The following is a 19,836-nucleotide window of genomic DNA, read 5'->3' as shown; positions in this document are numbered from 1 at the left end:
CCCAGCAACAACATGGTGGCTCACAACCATCTGCAATGAGGTCTGGTGCCCTCTTCTGGCCTTCAGGCATATACACAGACAGAATATTGTATACTAAATAAATAACTTAAAATAAAAAAATTGAGATTTTTTTTTTAAAAAAAATTTCTTCCTCAAACTTTAAAACACATCTTATGATTCATTCTGACTGCAAATGTCATGTATGATGTGGGATTCCCCTCTGTATGCTGTGACTGTGTTTTATTACCATTGGTTAATAAAGAAGCTGCATCAGCCAATAGCTTTACAGAGTAAAGTCAGGCAGGAAATCCAAACAGATATATAGAGAGAGTAGGAAGAGTCAGGGATGCCATGTAGCTGCCAAAGGAGACAGATGCCAGAACCTACTGTTAAGCCACAGCCTCAGGGAGATACTCAGATTAATAGAAATGGTTTAATTTAAGATGTAAGAGTTACTTAATAAGAAGCTTGAGCTAATTGGCAATGGAGTGTTTTAATTAATACGGTTTCTGTGTGATTATTTGGGTCTGGGTGGCCAGGAATCTTAAGAACAGTCTCCAGTTACACATGAGTGTGTGAAGTATTGTAAAATCTTTCCCAAGAAGTCAGCTAACCCAACCTAGGAACTTCTACTCCTCTCTCTACCTCACTGTGATGGGGTTCCAAGCTAGCTTGCAATAAAACCTTGCTTTTTGCAGCCTGTATTTCTCTGATTTCTGGTGGTTTCTCTGGGGGTCATGATCTGGGTACAATAGTATGCACACCATTTGCTTAGGAAAATGTTTTTCCAGATGCCTTGGTGATCCTTCCCCACATGTGTGGAGACGTGTTTCTAGGTCATTCTATGTTATTGTGCTGCTACCTCAAACAAAGGTCCCACCTTGTTGTAAATCAGAGAGTTCTGCTCTCTCAAGGCTATTTTCAACAGGTCTGGCTAATTGCCAGACCTTGTGCTCCTGGAATAGTGAAGTAGTTTGTTCCTAAGGACCCAACTAAGTTCCATTCCCTTTACGGAAATAACTTGCGATTCTACCCAGGTAGTGGTTTGCCTACAGAGTGTTTGGTCTTGTGTGTGAGCCTGATGAATGTAGCCCTTGACTTTCAATTGCTATGTTCATTTCCTTATATTGTGTTAATGCAGTCTTTTGTCCTACTCCTGCCTTTGGGGGCCAGGGGTATATTAAGCAGTTGTAAGTTAAACACAGGCAAATTTTCAGTACTCACTGAAAAATTCCCTCCTGATACTATACTACATGTTTCTGCATTTTATTATTTTCATTCACATCTTCATATTCTTTACTGCATTTCTAAATTCCCATGCCTCCACTCTGGAGAAAGGTATTTTTGTCAATGCTGGCCCCCGACACAGAGGATATCTTATTGAATTTTTTGCTTCTGTGAGGACCTGACTTTGCAAACTCAGTTCTAAAGGAGCTTCATCTTAAGCCATATAATGAGCAGCTCCAGAAATGTGCTGCGATAGCAGAATTTGAACAGATACCCTGAAAATAGCTAATTAAGGAGCTAGGGAGCAAGAATATTAAATTTAAAGAGCTCCAGATGTTCCTAGGAAGCATTCTGTCCTTGAAGAAACCTTGTCAGTTATTGATGGTCTTTGGGTCTCCACGCCCCAAAACTGACCACTGGTTTTAGAAGCTACCTTACTCTTTGTCCGTCTTGCCCAGTCCCTAGACGACAGGACACGAACTCCTCTGATTTTGGTGTTTCCTCTTTAAACATTTTTTCTTTCCTGGGCTCCAGGCTACACTTAGCCTCACCCACTTCTTTGATGTGGTGGAAATGAAGTCCAAACTAGACATTGAATATTAAAAATCTCTTGTTCTTTGCATCGGAATCTGGTGCCGTGGAGTTACATGTTGGGAAATGACTGACGTGGGGACAGTACTTCTTTTTGTTTTATTTAGTTTCGTTTATAATTTCATACCTCCTAGGTGCCATTTGTGCTTCGCGTAGATTTCTGGGAAATGTAGTCCCTGCGTCTGTGACGTCACAAGAAGCCGTCCAGGAAATCCCATTCCTGCTTTGGTCTCCACATGTGCGTCTTCCCCAAAGTTGGGGATAGTCCCGTCTGTAGCACATTTCGGTTGCGTCTCTGACATGGAGGTTGGTCCAGGGTGCAACTCAGCCTGAAGCACTTTGCGGGGTGCGGGGCCGTCTTGGAGGCAGCGGACCTGGGCTGGGTGGGAGGGCGGGAGAAGTTGCCTTGGTGATGCTATGCTCAGGTGCAACCTGAGGTTGCAGGTCAGGGCTGCGGAGAGGGCAATAGGGACCGTGCCCTGAGTGATGGTTTTCTTAGGACGCCCGTGCAGCCCGAGTCCGCCTTGGGCTTTGCTTGGTAGCGCGAAGTAGTGCGAGGTCCAGGGTTGCAAGCTAAGGATGGTCAGCTGACTGCCTGCTCCTGAGGGGGAGCTGGGAGTTCACTGAGCCACTATGGTGGGGAAGCATGCATCACTAGCTGACCCATTCTCGTATGGATGCTATGAGATTTCTCAGTATGTTTTATATATGGTTTTTCGAGACAGTGTTTCTCTGTAGCTTCGGAGCCTGTCCTGGAACTATCTCTTGTAGACCAGGCTGGCTTCGAACTCACCGAGATCCACCTGCCTCTGCATTCCGAGTGCTGGGATTAAAGAAGTGTGCCACCACCGTCCACCGTCTGAGATTTCTCAGTATCTTTAGAGCAGTTGTGGTTTCTGATCCTTCCTTTACTTTGTAACTAGCCTAAATGTATGGTCTTGAGGTTTATGAAAATAAGCCTGTCTATGCAATAATCTGAATCAGACCAAATCAAACCGAATTAGACAAAACCCAGGTTTAATGTATACCAATGTTCCCTGATGGATATCCAGCCCCCCCACCCCCCAAGGAGAGGAGATAGGGAAGAAACACTGGAAAACCATGTGTTTGTTCTCTTGGTGCTGTTTAAGTACCTACCATGTGGATGTGGTATTGAGCATCTCTGGGGAGGGGTCATTGTTTGCTGGGCTTTCTCAGAGGTGAAGTCTGAACTGAGGTAACTCCCACAGGAGAGGGCTTCGGATGGATCTTCCACCCAAACATTCCAGACTCTGGCTATATGGATGCCAGAGGCTGAGGTGAAGCCTTAACTGAAATATTCCAGATAAACGGATGCCAGAGGCTGAGGTGGAAGTTCTACACAAGCATCCCAGACTCTTTGGTATAGGGATGGTGACTAAAGTCTGTCTTCTTCCTTTGGGCATTGGTTGATGTAGGGGAGAGGAGAGTCAGGAGTTGGTGGGATCACAGTCAGCTAGAGGTGTGGCTGGAGAGGCATCCAGTTAACTGTCATCCTGGAGACCTCAGCATCTGTTCCTTAAGGGAGATGAGAAGGCAGGTTGCTGGGAGAACAAATAGATTGTTATTATCCATCCTGTGATTGGGGCCAGCCACGGGAAACTGTCAGAACAAGTGGGATGGAGAAGCACCCTGGCACAGGAGAGGCAGGTGAGTGAGGGAGACAGTTTACCTTGTGTTCATTTGCTCTGACGGCTAAAGAACTAAGAAAGGAAAAATATATGAGGGACCTCAGGTCTCTGGTGGTAAATTCTGGAAGGAAGCAGCAAGGTCTGCCAGGACCAGCTGCTATAGAAAGCTGTGACTAGGGGCGAGAGAACACACATACAGCCCACACACAGAGGACCCTCTGCAGGAAGAAGGAAACGGAGAACCTGACTCCAGGTGGCATATTAACCTCTGGGTTTCCTTAAAGCCTTGAAAGGTCCCCCATCCCTAATGTAGGGCAGACTAATTGTAAAAACGGCAGGATGTCTGCTTGGCCCACAATGGTTGTGTCAACGTCTTGATGTGGCCTTGAGCTTGTTGAGCTGGTCCAGAAGCAGGGTCCCTAGGAACAGGTGAAAAGCTCTCATGGCCTTGTGTTATAGCGCCAGGCTTTTGTGTCAGGCCAGCAGGTGAGGGGAACTCCCAGACCTGTGTGCATCCCTGGGATTTTAGTAACAAGACCTTTGAAAGAAAAGAAACGTCAGTCTTATCTGAGGCACATCCCTGTCATCTCTGCATTTGTGAGGGGGAGGCAGGGCCCTCTGGTCCTCCCCTGCTTCATAGCAAATTCCAGGCCAGCCTAGGTTACCTAGTCTGTGACAGGGAGCATTTCAACTTTAATGATGTGATAAATACTTTCCATTGTGCTTTCCATGTTTCTTACAGTGAGCACCTTGACAAATCCATGCCGTCCACACTTGGTTGATTTGCAAACCATGTGCTGCAGCTGGGAAGCCTTTGCCTGTCCTTACAGCAGAGGGTGCACTGTGCGCAGATGCTTCTTACAGTTTTGTAGGGCCCGGGTCTGCCCTTGTTCCTGGGGCTCACCTTGAGGACAGTTTCTGGTCAGATGACTAAGCATCCTGTTTGTTCCTGTGCTCCCTCTGCCCCGCCTGGTGATTTGCTGTAGGGCATTGTTGACTCTATTGGTGGTATGGTAATTTCCCACCTGCCTAGGTGGAAGTCCTTGTGCAGCAGTTAGATTGGTAATTTCCCACCTGCCTGGGTGGAATTCCTTGGGCAGGAGTGGGGTATATAAGATTTTCCCCAAGGCTAAATAAACGGTATTCGGCTGATCTCCTTTCGAATGGCCCAGGTCTCTTTGTGTGTTCTTTCAATCTCCAGGCCCTTGTCCGACTCGCGTAAGGTACAGTGGCGCGCGAACTGTACCGAGGGGGTAACACAGAATCGGGTGTTACACAGTTTGCCAGAACAAAACCACTTCCTGCACTGTCCTCCACATGGGGCACTGCATAGCCATCCAGTAAAGCCAACTGCTAACGGTGGGTCCTGCTCTTGCACAGGTCCAGTCCAGTTCCCTTGCTGGCAGTCCTGTGTCTTTCCTCCCAGGCTTCTTTCACTGTGCTCTATGTCAGTGTGTTGCTTTAAGAGACTCAGAAACAATGTATGGACTATCAATATCCTCAAATACATCTAGACAGCTAACATACACAGCAAAACATGTGATAGTTATTTTGAAACAAAAATTACAGTATATAATTCATGTTTCCAAAGCAGGTACTATATTTCTTCCATATTTTTCATGGTTTAATTCACCTTCTGAGTCATAAAATTGCAAAACTTGGTGGCTTGAAGGAAAAACTAGTGATTGTTTCATGCCACATTCATGTGAGTAGAGCCCTGGAACAAAGACCTAGGAGTTGCTACTTCCTGATGTCTGTGGTGTGTGTTTTAAGCACTATGTCATGTGATTCGTAGGTTGTCTACTTTGAATGGAGGGTCCCTAATTTTTAGATCCTGACCTGCAATCCCATCCTCTCTTTGAACATCATTTTGAGTACCCACCGGTCCCACCTAGTCTTCAGTTTTGACTGTCTCTCTGAAAGCTGTTTCTGAGGGACACCAAGAGGAAATGCAAGAATTCTTTTTCTATGGACACTGTCCATTTTGTTACTCTAGGCTCGCTTCCAGGACCAGCCGCCACTACTCCTGAACTGTGAATCGAGTCTCCTTTGTTTAGTCTAGGCTCGCTTCCAGGACCAGCCGCCACTACTCCTGAACTGTGAATCGAGTCTCCTTTGTTTAGCTTTCTTCTTGACCGTTGTCCATAACAACTTGTAACCAACACTCTAAACAAAGGCCAACATTCATAATCCTTTTTTTGGCATAGTTTTCTAGGCTTCTCCCTGCTGCTTCAGGGTGCTGGTAATCTTATGGGGACCTAAAGAAAATTTAGATTTATGGTCATTTCTTTACTGGAATATTCTTGATCTTATCAGCCAGCAGTCTTGAGGTTATTTGGAATGTAGAACTCAGATTTCTAGGGCTGTTGCTCCTATTGGACATTTCTCAGGGGGGTCTTCCTTGATCATACCTGATTTTTCTTAACCTAGAATGAATCCACAGCTTCTCATTTCCTGTGGAAACAAAAACAAAACCTCTTCTCCAAAGTAACATATCTTTCGACTTAAAATTTTGAAGTCAAAGCATTTTCAAAATATGTATGTTGTATTAGTCCAGCAGCATTTGTAATCAAATATCTTTTAGCAACTGTTGCTCCTTTCTTAGCCATCAAATAATTCAGAGACAACACAATAACATAAGAGTATCCAGACTCTCTCTGTCTTTTTTATCTTTACGTGACTGTATTTAAAATTCTATTTATTTTATTTTTATTTTTTTTGTGACTAGACTTCTCTGTGCATCTTTGGCTGTCCTGGCACTTACTCTATAGACTAGGCTATCCTTGACCTCACAGAGATCTGCCTGCCTCTGTTTCCCCAATTTGGTGATTAACGCTGTGTGCAACCACGCCTTGAACTTGCAGAGATTTGCCTGCCTCTGCCTCCCAGGTGTTGGGATTAAAGATGTGTGCAACCACACCCAACTACTTTCTTTTTTTTTCTTTTTTTTCTTTTTTTTTTTGGTTTTTCGAGACAGGGTTTCTCTGCAGCTTTTTTTTTTTTTTTTTTTTTTAGAGCCTGTCCTGGAGCTAGCTCTTGTAGAGCAGGCTGGCCTCGAACTCACAGAGATCCGCCTGCCTCTGCCTCCCGAGTGCTGGGATTAAAGGCGTGCACCACCACCGCCTGACTCAACTACTCTCTTTTTTTGTAATTTTCTCTTCTTTCTTTTCAATCCCATGCCCTCTTATATATTTAAACAGACTCTAAACCATTTAGAGTTTTTTTTAATCTGAATCTCTGAATCTATTTTTACAGTATATCTCTCTTTTTCTAACCACATGAGTCTTTAATTTGCTAAGCAGTATGAGTAGGATTAAAGCAGTGCCTTTGAATCCAGCCCATTCCTTAGCTTTCCTTAGCGTGTCTAGCCTCATGGTGAAGGTAATAGCTAGAGCTATGTTTATTGCCACAGCTCTGGAGTTTCAAGGTCCCTGCCACTACCAAGAAGCATGCTAGTCATAAACACCATTTAAGTGTCCGGTGGTGGGTCCTCTTAAAACAGCTGCAAGTTTTTTGTAGCGAAAGCCGAGTCAGGAACCCTCTCTTAATGAGTTGTGCTTACCTAGCTAACGGCCCACCCGAGAGAATGCTGCTCCCATGAAGCCATGCTTAACTCTGTCCCTTTGTCTCTAGAATTACTCCCCAAACTCAGGTTTTAAGTGGATATAGCTGTCCACGTTGGTGGCAAAAAATACAGACAGAATATGCTAGTCATTGAGATTGGGAAGAAATAATGAAGCAGTATCAGGAAGCAAGAGAAAACTATCTTGATCTGGTTAATAAAGTAAGAACTTTAAGATTCATTAAATTACCAGAAGAAATAATGACTTATAAGTACAGATTATACCAATAGTTTAGAAGGTGTTTGACATTGCAATGCAAATTATACTTTGACAACTTATTATCTCAGCAGGCTTATTGTGGAAAAATGAATCTCGACCACACGGATAAAACTCTTAGTAATACCAGTTGAGCCTGGAGAAGGAAATAAAGCTTCCTTCAGTGACATGTGTGCTTGTCCAGCAGTAAGTACTCTTTCCCATAGCACTTCCCCCGTTTTGTTTTTTTGTTGTTGTTGTTGTTGTTGTTGTTTGTTTTTTGTTTTTTGCCAGTCTTAAATTACCTGAAATGTTTGCTGTTAATCTTGTTGGCTAAAATCCCTCCTCATGATACCCTGTTTGCAGGCACACTGCCCTCCACCCACAGCGCCTCACAGGAGATTGGCCACAAGACAGCAGACACTTCCCCATGTAGAGTGATGGTAGCCGGGCTGAGCAGTATGGGCAGTGGTCCTTACAGTTCCTTCTGCTTTGGGGAGTGGCTCAGCTTCTCTCAGAGGTTAATGTTTCCATCTTCATCTTCTCTGGGCTCTTGCCCTTCTCCACACTGGTAATTTTGACCTCTTCTTGGTGACCCCTAGTTCACCTGCCTCACCTTTCCTGATGCTGTGACCCTTTAATACAGTTCCTCATATTTGGTGACCCTCAATCATAAAATTATTTTCCTTGCTACAACATATCTGTGATTTTACCAAAGTTATTTGTTGTAAATACTTTTGTAGTTGAAGGTTTTTCCAAGGGGTCATGACCCTCATGTGAGGAACTAGTGACCTGGTTAATAAAAGCATGGGATCTATTTATTTTCACTTCTAAAGGTGGTAACATTCTGTACAAGCTACAAAGAAGCTTTCAAAACAGTTCAGTTTGTTTTTTCATGAGAAATTACTGGGTATTCTGTTCACCAAATTGCTTCATTCTGCCTGTTTCTTCAGGATTTGGTGGCTCCACCATTGATGCTCAACTCTGCACTTTATTTAAAGACATTTTCCTATGTAATCATTCTGAGTTTTTGTAAAGATTTATTATTTATTCATTTATTTATTATGTATACAGTGTTCTGCCTGCATGCATGCCTGCAGGCCAGAAGAGGGCACTGAAATGCATTAAACATGGCTGTGAGCCACCACATGGTTACAGGGAATTGAACTCAGTTCTCTGGAAACGCAGCCAGCACTCTTAATGTCTAAGCCATCTCTCCAGGCCCCATGTAGTCATTCTTTACTGCAGATATATTTCAGTTCTCCTGAAAGTCTTGTGATGATAAGCTGCTGCCCCCTGCCAGTGGTGAAAACACCATGCCTTTCAGACACAAGATTCAGGAGATTGGAGCTGGGCCTGGCCTGAAGGTCTCCTGCCTAAGGGTGACTTTTCTTAGTGCTGGAAGGTGCTTTGCGAGCTCCAAGGCAGAGAAGCAATAAATAGTCCTGCTTAGCTGTTATGCCCGTGAACCACACCCATGAGCAGTATGGCATTAGATCCCTAGAGGTGCCCCAGTGTCTCCCACATCTTAGCATTAGCAGCAGTGGTCTCTGATGACTTTTTAAATCCTAAGTCACAGAGGAGAACACACTGGAGCCACTAAAGCATCACAGTTGCTAACTGCATCCAGATGCTTTTCCTTAGACCTACACCAAAGTGTAGCTGTCACTGCTGTTAAAGACCCTGCTCACTGCAGCACAGAGAGTGTTATGGAAAACTAAAACGTACAAATTCAGAGAACTGTTGTCTTGTGATGCCCTGACCCAGTAGATACACCTCACCACAATTCCTGTGCAGAAGGCTCAGGGAATATCTCTAGAGAGGGTCCATATTGATCATTAGAGCCGGGGACAGAAAGTCTGTCGTGAGGTTGTGCCTTCAAGAAAGGGAAGGGAAGCTGCTCCCATGATACCCCAACAATATGAATGCTTGAACAAGCCCTGAACAATGGCAGTGGCACAAGATTCCCTGCAGGGGGCAATCAACTGGCTAACAGAGAAGTATAGGCACATAAGGACTGCTAAGAGAGGAGAATTAGTCTTCCCCAGGGCTGAGTCCACTCACTATTCATCCAGTAACAAGTGGTCAGTTCTCAGAACATACACACAGGTAGCAGTGAACATTCATATTTATATAATAGGTATGTACAGTGTAGATATCTACAGTTATGTGCTGTGTGTGTAACAATAATAATAGAGAAAAATGAACCAAGATTCTGAGATGGATTACTGGGGTACATGAGAGAAGTTGCAATGAGATGATACATGGTAAAAAGACATATTTCAATTCAGAAATGCATATATGTATAGTATGTAGTAACACATGGCACTTAATGCATGTTCTGTGGATGCATTCATTTTACATGCCTTTCTGAAGTGGATCATGTTCAACTGGGCTTATGGGCTCATTTACCTTGTCTTTACTATCAATGGTCAGTGTGAGCTCATGTTACCACTTCTGGCATGTCTGAGGAATATTACTGCCATGCACCTCGCCCCCGCCCCTGTGTCTGTGTTTGGTGCGCTTTTACCCAGTTCACGAGCTTCGGGCAAGGGGCAGGAGGTTAAAATACACAAACACACACAGACAGAGAGACAGCGACACGGGTCATCCTTGAATTCCCCAAGAATGCCCCCTTTATTGTGTTCAGGGGCAGATTATATAGAAATAGCCACGCCCCAGCCAAACTCACCAGAAACCACTCTCCTGCCATCAGGAACTCCTGAAGGTCTCGTGTTCAGAGCAGCTGTAGGCACTCAGATCAGGAGATTACAAACAATTCAGGATCTGGGGTCTCACTGCTCCCAACATATTACTACCTGAGTAAGAAACATTTCTAGCTCTCTTTCATCCTGGGACAAATCCGTGATGCCTGTCTGAGGGTTTGTATTGTGCTAAAGCCCATGATGAGAGACAGCTTGGAGAAGAAAGGGATTATTTTAGACTCCAACTCCAGGTGACAGTCCATCACTGAGAGAATTCAAGGCAGGAACCCTAGGCGTGAGGTGGAGAACAGGCCACAGAAGAACACTGCTTACTGAGTCCCCGAGACTGCTTTCCTGTGCCATGTAGAACTGCATGCCCAGTGCAGGCACCCCCATAGTGGGCTGTGCTGTCTCATAGGAATCAATAGTTAAGAAAATGCCCCCTAGACTTGGCTACAGGACAGTCTTGGTAGGAATTTTTTTCAATTATTTCTCTCTCTTTTCAAATTGGCCCTAGCTAGTTTCAAGTTCTATCCAGCCCAATGCCTCTTGTCATTTAGATTATTTATGGTTTTAATTAAATTAATGTGTGGTATCATCCACTGATCTTTATTTCAGGAAATGCTGTCCTTCTCAGATGTGGCCATTGAGTTCTCTCCAGAAGAGAGGGAATGTCTGGAGCCTGATCAGTGGAATCTGTACAGGGATGTGATGTTGGAGAATTACAGCCACCTTGAATTCCTGGGTGAGCATCTCATCTCTAGTGACTTATTTCACCCTCAACATATAGCTTCCTCACTTTGTATGGTTTCTCATGGGAGCATTTCAACAGTTTCATATCTTTTTTTTTTTTTTTCAAAATAAAATAGGAGAACACTATATTCAAAATCGTTTCTGGGCTGGAGCGACGACTCATTCGTTAAGAGCACTGACTGCTCCTCTAGAGGACCTTTAAGTCATAGGAAACTGCTCTTTTGTTCCTGGCCACCCAGACCTGATAAATCAGACAGAAACTATATTAATTACAACACAGTTTGGCCTGTTAGCCCAGGCAGGAAATCCCACATCACCGGCACTCCTATGGCAGCTCACAGTTGTTTGTAAACCCAAGGTCTGACATCCCCATGTTGTGTGATGTTTTGATTGTGTTGTGTTCTGACAAATAAAGCTTGATTGGAGTCAGAGGGTAGAACTAGCCACCAGCTGACCATTGAGATATGGAAGACTGTAGGGAGAGGAACAGGACGTGGAAAGGCGGGGCTGAGACAGGATCTCTGCCCTTTGGATGTCGGAATGGAAGAGGGAGGTGCTTCTCTGATCTTTCAGTTTCTTAGCTGATATCTCACTCCTGATGTTTTATTGATAAAGATTAATTAAAGAAATCAATCTCATACAGACATACATCCAGAGAAAATACCAATGCATATTTAAAATTAAAATAAATAATGAAAACAGGAAGATTGCTTACACTGTTTCCTTCTTTCTGTGTTTTACCTTTCTAAGATGGATATGTGTTTCCCTCACTCTAGTGGGACTTTTAGAAATTCAGTGGCATGAGAGGTGGAGCTCACTTTTTACTTGAAGTGTTTTACATTCAGTTTTACTGTTTTTCCCTTGAAATGAAACTCAGAACCTGCATGTTGTAGACTCCTTCACATGTTGTAGTGATCCTGTCTGAAAACACTTAAGGAACTGATTGTCTGCAGTCATTTGTCACCTCATCTCTGTCCTGACAAGCCATGTGCAGGCAGGGACATGTCAATTCCGAATAAAAGAACACATAAACAATCTTCTCTCTTATTCTATACACAGGTCTTGGTTTTCCTAAGCCACACCTGGTGACGTTTCTGGAGCAAAGACCAGACCCTTCAGATGGGAAGAGACAAGCAGCAGCCACCGTGCACCCAGGTGTGTAGGAATGAGGGGTTTGGGGGCAGAGTTGAGACCCCGAGATACAACAGAATGTCAGGCTTTCCCATTTACCTTGAAACATGATACTATGGGAATCAATCTTTAGGTTTCTCCTTGTCTTTGTTGTCAAAGCACGTGTCTCAGTTTTATGAGGGATCAAGTTATTAACCTTTGGATTTCCCCAATTACAAGCTGTGCTTCTACTTACAGTGACCTCCAAGGTTTTTCCTTTTGTTGATTCTCCATTGTAGTATAAGACTCAGGGAAATAGAACTGAGAATTGTAAAGACCTAGAGTCTTTTATTTCCAGAGGTTGAAAACAGACCCAAGCAAGAAAGATCTCTACAGAAAAGTGACCATAGGGGCTGGAGAGATGGCTCAGAGGTTAAGAGCACTGGCTGCTCTTCCAGAGGTCCTGAGTTCAATTCCCAGCAACCACATGGTGGCTCACAACCATCTGTAATGAGATCTGGCGCCCTCTTCTGGCATGTAGGCATACGTGCAGACAGAACATTGTATACATAACAAATGAATTTTTTTAAAAAAGTGAAAAAGAAAGTGACCATAATGGGTTAATAAAGGCAAACCCACAGTTCCATCACAGAGAGGCAGGCAGGGACAGAGGCTCAACTTATCAGTTCTGTTGGTCAGAACAATTGGGGGTTGGAACCTTGGATAAAACTCAGGCGAACCAGATACACTTTGGGCAGTGCATTCCCCACTGACCTTAGGGAGGAGCCACAGCATTAGCATATCATATAAAGGGGGATGTGCTCGGCCTCTAGGTATGCTAATTTAACAGAGGCGGTTTGGGTTTTTTCAATGTTTTTACCCCAATTGCTTCAGCAGGTCATGACCATTAGACATAAGAAGATTAGGACAGGACAACCTGGAAGGCCTTACACTGTTGATTCAGGAAGCCCATCAAACCAGTTATGGGTTCAGTGTCTGTGTGCTCTCTTTCATCATAGTTAGTAGATTTAAGCCTTTTAGTGAGTTGTAAGGCTCCATGGGTTTTTTCAAGTTTTTTTCCCCAGGTTAATCTATTTATCATATACAAGGACTGGTATTTGGATATATATGCAGTAACAACTTGCTAAAGAAAGTATAAACTTTTATGTGTCAATCTGATGTTTCCAGATACATCAGTTCTAGTAAAATGTTTAATTTCAGATACTATCAGGTTTGCCACTGTCTCTAGACCTATAGGAAACATTATGGCTAATGTTACTATGAGTCCAATTGGATGAAAATATCTTGTGGTCACTTCTTCTCAAGGTCTTTCTGTTTATTTTCAAACATCTTCAGTGTATATTTTCACTAGCTTCCAGGTTTTCAATGGGATCAGCACTGATGAGTTTAGGCAGTGTTTTTTCTTAGGCAACTGATGGATCAAGTTTGTGCTGGCAGCCACTCTCGAATTACCATATAGAGATTTTATATTAACTTATAAACTATCGAATGACAGCTCAGGCTTATTACCGATTAGGTCTTATATTTTAATTAACCCATATGCCTTTTTTTTAAAGATTTATTTATTATGTATACTGTAGTCTCAGTATTCTGCCTGCGTGTATGCCTGAAGGCCAGAAGAGAACACCAGATCTCATTACAGATGGTTGTGAGCCACAATGTGGTTGCTGGGAATTGAACTCAGGACCTTTGGAAGAGCAAGCAGTGCTCTTAACCACTGAGCCATCTCTCCAGCCCCCCCATATGTCTTTTTTTACACTCTGCCACATGGCAGTACCTTTTCTTCATATGGCATGTTACCTCTTATTTCTGGGCATACAGGTCAGTTCTCTGACTCTGCCTTGCTAATAGCAGGATTTGGTCAGCCATAAAAATAGACCAAATAGCTCTTTATTAACAGTAAAATCAACACATCTTCCCGTGTGCAGAAAGATTATTCCACAGCATTTCCCCGTTTTTGTCTAATTAAAAAGAATGGTTTAGCTTTATTATAGTAAACGTATACTTAGCAAAAATAGCCTCTCATGTTGTTGGAAAAAATCATAACCTCTCTCCCTCCTTTTTTCCTTTTTAAAGTCAAGACATGATAAAAACTACATAGGTTGCTTTAATCCAGCAATTTTCACAATCCAGTGAGTCTCAGCAGCTCTTATTCCTTCAATAGCAGTCAGAAAATCTACAGACAGTACAGTAACATGTGGAATCTAGACACTCTGTATTTTACTTTTGTGTTGTCTTTTTACTTTCATATTACTTTATTCCCTTTTTAAGGACTTTTGCTTTATTTTAAAAGTATGTATATATTTTTTCTGACAATCTATACTATTTTTCTTTACTCTCACAAGCATTTGTACATTATTAAACACTGTAACCTATTTAAAGATTTTTTTTTTTTTTTTCTTACGTCTGGATCTTTCTTGAGCATCTGTAACCCTTTCTGCCTACATGAGCAAAATCTCAAACCTCAAGCTGTTGGCTCAAATCTGTAGGCAGCCGTCAGGAGATGCATACTGCAGACCACATGAGAGACACAAGACTAGCAAGATGGGTTTGGCTCTGCTTTTGTGTAGTGAGAAGGTCTTTTGAGCTTCCTCATGCCTTATGTGGTCCTGTGTGCCCCAGATTGGAATGCCATGTATAAGCGGAGGTTTCTGTCCCAAAACCCCACCAAAATACCCGAAATGGAGATACTTATTGATTGTAAATGCTCAGCCAATAGCTTGAGCTCAGTTTTAGGTAGCTTTTACTTTTTTAAATGAACCCATATTTATTATCTACCCCTCTGTCACACGGCAGTTCCTTCTTCTAATACAGTATGTTTTCCTTTTTTTCTGCATCTTCTTCGCGACTTCTCTCACTCTGCCATTCTTCTTCCTAACATTCTCTTTCTCAGTAAATTCTGCCTAGCCATTGACCCATCAATTTTAATGATGAGCGTAATACATATTTATATTGTTTAAAAAAAGATCTGATGACAGGTACAGAGGACTGGATAATGGAAGGTAGAAATGTTTTTCTCCCTCTAATATTGTGTTTGAGTCCAGCCTGGTCTAGATAGTGAGTTACAGGAGAGCCAGGTCTTCGTCGAAAAACGTTATCTTCTAAAACCAAAACAAACAAAAAAGGAAAGAAGTAATTTTGTCATCTCTTTATTGACAAATATATTGTCTCAACCAAATTTACATTATGCACAGGTGGAATCTGAAGTTTTTTTTGTTTTGTTTTTGTTTTTACCATGACTCAATATGTTTCAGGTATATATTCTGGTCTTTTAAATAAAATGTAAAATAATATCCTGAATTTGAACTATAATTTCGTCTTTATGTAGACTGTGTACGTGTGCAGCATATCTTTTGTTACTCCCAAAGTAAAAGTATAAGTGAAGGGATTAAAAAGTTTGTATTAGACTGTGTCTCAAATTCACAAAGTCAAAATTAACTTTATTTTTTCCCAAGACTCAGCTACTTTCTAATTTCATGGGTTTGTCCTGCAATATACAATCTCTATTCTTTTAATGGCTTAATTTCTGTTAGTACAATGCCCTTGCAACTTACGTAGCTATTTAACTTGAATTATAGGTCATTATGGTCTATGTTCTATTTGGATGTTCCATTATTCTACTAAAAGTATAGATCATTTCTACCTACTGTATTTTATCATTTATACTTAGTGCCTCTAAGTTTTGAAATGACTCTAGTTTTTCACTGCTTCATTATGTATTAATAAATGTATTCTTTTTAAATGATAGTCATTGTAATATGAAGAATATTTTCTAACTTTTGTTCATATCTCAACTTTTGCTCAACAGGAACAACACCCAAAGATTATAGCATTTTCTCCAAGGCCATTGATTTATAACTCACTATATATTCAATGCCAGAGAATTCATACAAGGATTAAAAGCTATAAGTGTGAAGAATGTGGTAAGGGCCTTAGTTCTTATAAAGCACTTTCCATACACCAGAGACTTCACACTGGACAAAAACCCTACGTGTGTCAAGAATGTCACAAGGCCTTCAATACTCGTGGAGCACTTTTCATACATCAGAAGACCATACTGATGAGAAACCCTACAAGTGTGGAGGACTGTGCAGATCATTTTACTATCCTTCAATGCTAAAGCAACATCAAAGGGATTCATGTCGAGAGAACCCTATAAGTGTTGAAGAATGCGGCAGATGTTTTTTCTCATTTTCATACCTTAGGCAACATCACAAGAACACATCTGGAAAGAAACCATACGACTGTGAGAAGTGTGGCAAGTGTTTTTGCTTCACTTCATCCCTTCGGCGACATCAAGCTGTACATTCTGAAGACAATCCCTATAAGTGTGCTGAGTGTGGCAAAACTCTTTCCTCTTTTACATACCTTCAGGAACATCAGTTAATTCATACTGGACAGAAATCTTACAAGTGTGAAGAGTGTGGCAAATGCTTTTACTTGCCTTTCATCCCTTCGGCAACATCAAACAATACATTCTGAAGATAATCCCTACAATTGTGAAGACTGTGGCAGAAGGTTTAACTCTTTTTTATCCCTTAGACGACATGAAACAATCCATTCAGCAGACAGTCCTTATACCTGTGTACACTGCGGCAAATGGTTTTCCTATTCTAAGCCATCTTCAGGATCCATCAAACAGTTCACACTGGAGAGAAACCTACAAGTGTGACGAATGTCACAAAGCCTTTCATTATCAGTCATCCCTTAAGACACACAGGAGAGTTCATATGGAAGAGACAACCCTACAAGTGTGAAGAGTGTGACAAAGCCTTTCATTATCACTCATCCTTTAGTAGACACAAGAGACTTCATACTGGAGAGAAAACCCTACAAGTGTGAAGAATGTCATAAAACCTTTCATTGTAATTCATCCCTTAGGACTCACAAGAGAGTTCATACTGGAGAGAAACCCTACAAGTGTGAAGACTGTGACAGATGCTTTTTCTTCATCTTCATCCTTTCTACGACATAAAAGAAATCTTCATTCTGAAGAGGATCCCTAAAATTGTGGGGAATGTAGCAAAGATACTAATCTCAATATCCTTATTCAACACATGGTATAGTTAATGCAGGGAAGAAAATCCAAATGTCTTAAAAAGTTCACTTCTTGAAACCTTAAAACACATCAAATGATTCATTCTGACTGAAACTTCATGAGTGTGTGAACTGTTTGTTTGGAAAGTCTTTGTCAACAAATCAGGCATTATTCAACTGAAATAATATATATGGATAATATTAATTCATATCGGGATGTCAGCAGCACAAATATTAAGAATGTCATCAGAGAAGAATAGGACTTCTCTTTGCTGTAACTCCAACAGTTTGTTCAAGCAATGTGTTTTGAAACTTGCCTTTATTAATAATCTCTATCTTCTGTAACTATAAATGCTCCATTAAAACTTTACCATGTCATAACTTTGCCCATTAGTTGCCCGGATTTCTGAGATCAGAATATTTACTATTGTTTTTCCCAGTGGAGTCGTCGAAGCTCCTGCAACATCTCCCGTTGCTGTAAAATAAAAATATCGCTGAGATAGCAGTTTTTCACCCAGCATTTGACTCTGGAATCCTTATGGGTAAGATTAAAAGGACAGAGACAGAGTTAAAACAGTACAAATGCTCTTGCAATTATAAGGCCTTCCGCAGGAAGGCAGCAGCTGTGGCTGCAGAGGAGCCGTCATCAGCTGAGGCAGTGATAGTTTCAGGTGCAGCTGCTTTGCCTCAGATAAAAACGCAGTGCCTGTAGAGCAACAATGGCATTAAAGCTCTGGGGTAACCAATCATTTGCTGACTGCATTTGAAGCTCTTCTCAAACTGTAACTCATGTGATGTTAATTTGGTGATAAACCTGTGCCTGACTGGGTGATAAGTCCTAGGGAGGATTTAATGCTGTCATTCTAATGAGTGGACAGTAACTAAATGAACCCAAGTTCTCAACTTTATACCCACAGTCAGGCACCTCTCAACCCTCTCCAGAATGTATTAGTTGTATGGTAGATGGAGAAGACTACACAGATGCAAAATGATCAAAGTGGAAGAATATTCATCTGTGGAGGTTCCTAATCCATAGGTGATTACTGTATCACACAGTGTAAGTGATTTCCCTTGCACACATCTAAAGCCAAAAGTCATGGAGAAGAGTTGGGCAGAATGTCAGAGCCAGGTATAGTAGATGTGTGCCCTGAAGCAATAGAGAGTTGAGACATTTCTAGAATAGTGAAACACTGATAGAAATTTTATGCACGGACACCGTATGACTATGACTACGTGGATAACACTAATATAAGCTCAACCCCAGCATACAAACAAGCATGGGTGCATAAGGCCCTCACTGTCTCACCTCAGTAGAGGAGCTACTGGCAATTGATGGCTACTGAGGGAGACCAATCAACCTGGTTACCTTCCAGGTTCCAGTCAACTCTCCTATACCCCCTAAACATGAGGAAACACTAAGTTGCATTGAAGAAATAACAAAGAAAAGCCCAATGAGTCATGAGCATAAAGTGTTTGCAAGGGTAAGAAGTAATAGGTGAGGGGAATATGGAGTTTTTAAGTAAAAGATGCAACATCCATGTTATTTGCTTAAATCCATCTTCATCCCCTAAAAGTTAATCTGCATCTGCTTCTCTACACACTGAACCCACGTATGTATTTCTTCACATATATGTATTACTTTCTAGACTCAACATATAGGTAGAATATGCAGTGTATATTATATGATTGCATGACTTCAACTCCATTGAAGTCTATCCATTTTTCTGTTGATTTTAGGTTATTTACAAGTGAGAATAAAGAAGCAATCAACATGGGACACAAAGATCTCTTTAAGGTGTGCCGTTACATAGCATAACTCAGGATTGAAATAGAGGGGACAGTACAGAGGACTAGGGGCCTGGTTCCAGTGGTGTGAGGTGCAGATGTGGAGGTTCCAGTGGCTACTGCAGCACCATAGTCTATGCTGTTGTGGGTCTCAGAGGGCTCCTTTGTTCGTGGCCCTAACCACAGCCTGAGACAGTAGACTGCACTGCTTCTGAAATTTAGTGCTTTGCTCCTGCAGGCTCTCAGGGGCCAAGGCGGTGGCCAGGATTTGACTCCATATGGTCACCTAGGGAACATCTGGTCCCATCTGTACTCACACCTGAGGCCACTGGGCTCAATTCCTGGTTGGAGGATGTCCTCCTTTGGCTGTGAGGGTGGGAACCTTAACTAAATCTACCGTGTACAACCTTGCTTTCACAGGAAAGTTGAAGCCTCTTTGCATTTATGTCGGAACTACATACTCCAGGCTGGAAAAAGGAATGAGATACGTTATCTGTGTTTTGTCAGACACCTTTTTACCCAGGAGATAAACAATGGTCGGTCTCGGTTGCAGTTAGGAAGCCTGTAGCTGTTCTTAATCACACAACAGTCATGAAGTCGACCAAGAGGAAGGAAGATGAGACTGTCTCACTCAATGATAAAAGGTACCAAGCAACGGGGCTAACAGAGATATAAATTATGTGTTAACTCTTCTGATTACGGCCTTTCCTCTTTAAAAGTTCTACTTTTCCATGGGCTCCAGGATGCACTTTGCATCACCTACTCCTTTGGTGTGGTGGAGATGTAGTTCGAACTCCATATTAAATATTAAAAACCCTCTTGTGCTTTGCATCTGAATCCGGGGCCGTGGAGTTACATTTTGGGGATAATTAAAGTGGGTATACCATTTCTTTTTGTTTTATTTAGTTTAGTTTGTTTCTAATTTCATGGACCTCTAGGGATTTATGCTTCGCGCAGATTTCTGGGAAATGTAGTCCCTGCGTCTGTGACGTCACTAGAAGCCCTCTAGGAAATCACAGTTTCCTGCTTTCGTCTCCCACCTCAGCTACTTCCTCAAAGTGTGGGCGAGAGTTCCCCTGCTGCTCGTTCACGTTGCGTCTTGACACGGAGGTTGGTCCTGGGTGCGTCGCAGCCTGAGGC

General features: G+C 42.1%; 1 protein-coding gene across 1 annotated transcript; it reads left to right on the top strand.

Moving 5' to 3' along the window:
* Window positions 1-4,212: 4,212 nt before the first annotated feature.
* Window positions 4,213-16,839, top strand: LOC119810825 (zinc finger protein 58-like). The gene is given in 9 exon segments (XM_042054671.1): window positions 4,213-4,388; window positions 4,669-4,826; window positions 7,378-7,492; window positions 10,609-10,735; window positions 11,803-11,898; window positions 13,042-13,055; window positions 15,683-15,923; window positions 15,926-16,308; window positions 16,310-16,839. Coding segments are annotated over 7 exon segments (1,116 nt in total). The 5' UTR covers window positions 4,213-4,388; window positions 4,669-4,826; window positions 7,378-7,474; the 3' UTR covers window positions 16,547-16,839.
* The last annotated feature ends 2,997 nt before the right edge of the window (window positions 16,840-19,836 follow it).

The sequence above is a fragment of the Arvicola amphibius genome, chromosome 3 (assembly GCF_903992535.2).
Source record: "Arvicola amphibius chromosome 3, mArvAmp1.2, whole genome shotgun sequence".
Taxonomy (NCBI): Eukaryota; Metazoa; Chordata; class Mammalia; order Rodentia; family Cricetidae; genus Arvicola; species Arvicola amphibius.
The sequence above is the reverse complement of the archived record's forward strand: the minus strand, read 5'-3'. Positions and strand labels throughout refer to the sequence as shown.